Source organism: Salvelinus fontinalis, chromosome 38 (genome assembly GCF_029448725.1).
Source record: "Salvelinus fontinalis isolate EN_2023a chromosome 38, ASM2944872v1, whole genome shotgun sequence".
Taxonomy (NCBI): Eukaryota; Metazoa; Chordata; class Actinopteri; order Salmoniformes; family Salmonidae; genus Salvelinus; species Salvelinus fontinalis.
The window spans coordinates 3509325-3512205 of NC_074702.1; the positions used below are offsets into that span (position 1 = coordinate 3509325).

General features: G+C 45.6%; 1 protein-coding gene across 1 annotated transcript; it reads left to right on the forward strand.

Moving 5' to 3' along the window:
* The first annotated feature begins 512 nt into the window (after positions 1–512).
* Positions 513–1909, forward strand: LOC129837272 (2-hydroxyacyl-CoA lyase 1-like). The gene is made up of 4 exons (XM_055903297.1): positions 513–706; positions 851–958; positions 1096–1282; positions 1406–1909. Exons 1-4 carry the CDS (start codon positions 573–575, stop codon positions 1436–1438), a joined length of 462 nt encoding a protein of 153 aa, XP_055759272.1. The 5' UTR covers positions 513–572; the 3' UTR covers positions 1439–1909.
* The last annotated feature ends 972 nt before the right edge of the window (positions 1910–2881 follow it).

Here is a 2881-nt window from a genome sequence, read left to right on the forward strand (position 1 = left end):
TGCTGCCTGACAGGTTGACTGGATGACTTCTCAATGTAGTGCTGCCTGACAGGTTGACTGGATGACTTCTCAATGTAGTGCTGCCTGACAGGTTGACTGGATGACTTCTCAATGTAGTGCTGCCTGACAGGTTGACTGGATGACTTCTCAATGTAGTGCTGCCTGACAGGTTGACTGGATGACTTCTCAATGTAGTGCTGCCTGACAGGTTGACTGGATGACTTCTCAATGTAGTGCTGCCTGACAGGTTGACTGGATGACTTCTCAATGTAGTGCTGCCTGACAGGTTGACTGGATGACTTCTCAATGTGGTGCTGCCTGACAGGTTGACTGGATGACTTCTCAATGTAGTGCTGCCTGACAGGTTGACTGGATGACCCCTCAATGTAGTGCTGCCTGACAGGTTGACTAGATGGTCTCTCTTAGTATCTTACCCCCCCCCCCAGATATTGTTCCTTGCTTCCTACTTAGCACACAGACCAACTAAGGTACCTTTATACACACTCTGAGCTCGTGTTAACGCAGACTTGTGTGTGTGTGTGTGTAGGTTGGATGCTGGCACCTTCGGGACGATGGGGGTGGGTCTGGGCTTTGCCATCGCAGCTGCAACAGTGCAGAGGAACCAGAACACAGGCCAGAGGGTGGTGTGTGTGGAGGGGGACAGTGCCTTTGGATTCTCTGGGATGGAGGTGGAGACCATGTGCAGGTTGGTACAGTCAAGGTCTCTCTCACATAGCAAAACGTGGTTGTAGTAATCACTGGTCAGGTGCATAGGATAATTAAAGTGTCAACCCCCTAACCTAGTCATTGATGCTTTCCCCTCGTCATTGATGCTTTCCCCTCTGACCAGGTATAAACTCCCGGTGGTCATCATCGTGGTCAACAACAACGGGATCTACAGCGGCGTGGACGCAGAGACGTGGGAAATGATGGGGAAGATGGGAGATCTCACCACTGTGTGAGTACAGAGTGGTTTGGGTTTAAAGGTCAATTTGGGACTGGGCCTACTCTGACTGGTTATGTCAAGGTCAGGATTCCCTCTTGTGAAAGTATGTTGGTCATCTTGTCCTCGGTTCTCCCCCCTCTTCTCTCCAGAGCCCCCCCTGTGACCCTGCTACCTGAAGCCCGCTATGACGAGGTCATGAACGCCTTCGGAGGACGAGGGTTCCTGGTGCGGACAGAGGAGGAGCTACGTAGTGCCTTACAGCTCAGCCTCAGTGACTGGGAGAGACCTAGTCTCCTCAACGTCCTCATAGACCCCTCCTCAGACAGGAAGCAACAGGTAACTACAGGACAAATCTGACATGATGCCCCATTCCCTGGTCTACACCATGCAAATTCAAATCTGGACGTCAAAGCCAGTTCGACTGACTGTCCATGGTCTGTCTCTGTCTGTGTCTCTTAGGAGTTTCCATGGCTAACTCGCTCCAACCTGTAGGCCCGAGAGGAGAGGTCTGCTGTATGGGACAGTGAGGAAGACCTGCTTTCTTCTGCTACCTGATGGAGAAATTGGGTACATCCCAAATGGCAACCTCTTCTCTATAAATGTAATTCTCTATGGGCCCTGATCGAAGTAGTGCACTAAATAGGGAATATGGTGCCATTTGGTATGCAGCCCTTGTCAGTGAAGTTTCTCTCTATAACATGGTGTTTGGAGACAATGACAGCTCCTCTAACATGAGAAGGCTGCATGTGTTTTTGTATCTAAAAAATAATCATGTTTCTATGAAATGTTTTAATCAAGTCACATTTACTACACGGTAGTATTACATTTTCGATTTTGGAAATTTATACCATGATTAAGATGTAGATTTGTGAGAAAATGTCAGGTATAATATTTGTCTTTGGCTTGTTTACTATATTTGTACAAGTGTCCTTGAAAATAAACTTTGTTGCAGACAAACTGAAAGATATTAGTAGTTATTTTAGAAAATTATAAGTGATGTCAATGTCTTTCAGAGCAGTAGACTAGATGACGCTTTGCCACTTCCTTTCGGAGTAAGGGAAATTATTGTTATCTGTGTCCTGTTCATCTCCCCAGTCAGTGTGACTTGTCTCCAACAATACCCATGTAACTGCTGATATTACAATGGTATGGCTCTCCAGCTGAAAATAAGCACATGTGTAGCATGTGGTCAACGCAACTCCTTCCTCAAACTAACCTCTTACCCCTCTTCAGGGTTCCTCTGTCAAGGAAACATCATGGCTGACATTGGTTAATGAGAAATGTGTGCCATGTCAGTCTGTTTGACATTGGGTTGGAATCAGTGGAGGCTCCTCGGGAGGAAGGGGAGGACCATCCTCCTCAGTGAATTTCATAAATATAAACAGTGAAACATTAAAGTGAACCTTTTTAGATAAAACTATACTAAATATCACCAAATAGTCTATTAAAACACAGTTTTGCAATGAAGGTCGACAGTAGCCTTAACAGCACTCTGTAGGGTAGCACCATGGTGTCGCTGGAGGACAGCTAGCTTCCTCCTCTGGGTACATTGACTTCAATAGAAAACCTAGGAGGGTCGTGGTACTCACCCCTTCCATAAATTTACAGAAATTCCAGAGGACTTCCTTCAACCTATCGGAGCTCTTGCAGCATTAACTGACATGTTGTTGACACAATCAAAGGATCAGAAAATTAATCTAGTACTGAAAGCATAAGCTACAGCTAGCTAGTAGTGCATAACATGTGGTGAGTCGTTGACTCAAAGAGAGAGACAGTAATTGAAGTTAAACAAAGGAAATTCTTTAAAAAATTAAACGAGAGAGCTATATCGTTTTTTCCACTTTCACTTACTTCGCTAGCTAGTTTAGCCTACTCAAACACCTGGCTCAAACAGAGAGGGATGCTATGTTACCTAGCTAGCTATGGCTATCCAAC

Coding starts and splice junctions, on each gene's coding strand:
- LOC129837272 (XM_055903297.1), top strand. CDS start 573: ATGGGGGTGGGTCTGGGCTTTGCCATCGCAGCTGCAACAGTGCAGAGG. Junction 707..850: donor GAGGTGGAGACCATGTGCAG/GTTGGTACAGTC, acceptor CCCTCTGACCAG/GTATAAACTCCCGGTGGTCA. Junction 959..1,095: donor ATGGGAGATCTCACCACTGT/GTGAGTACAGAG, acceptor TCTTCTCTCCAG/AGCCCCCCCTGTGACCCTGC.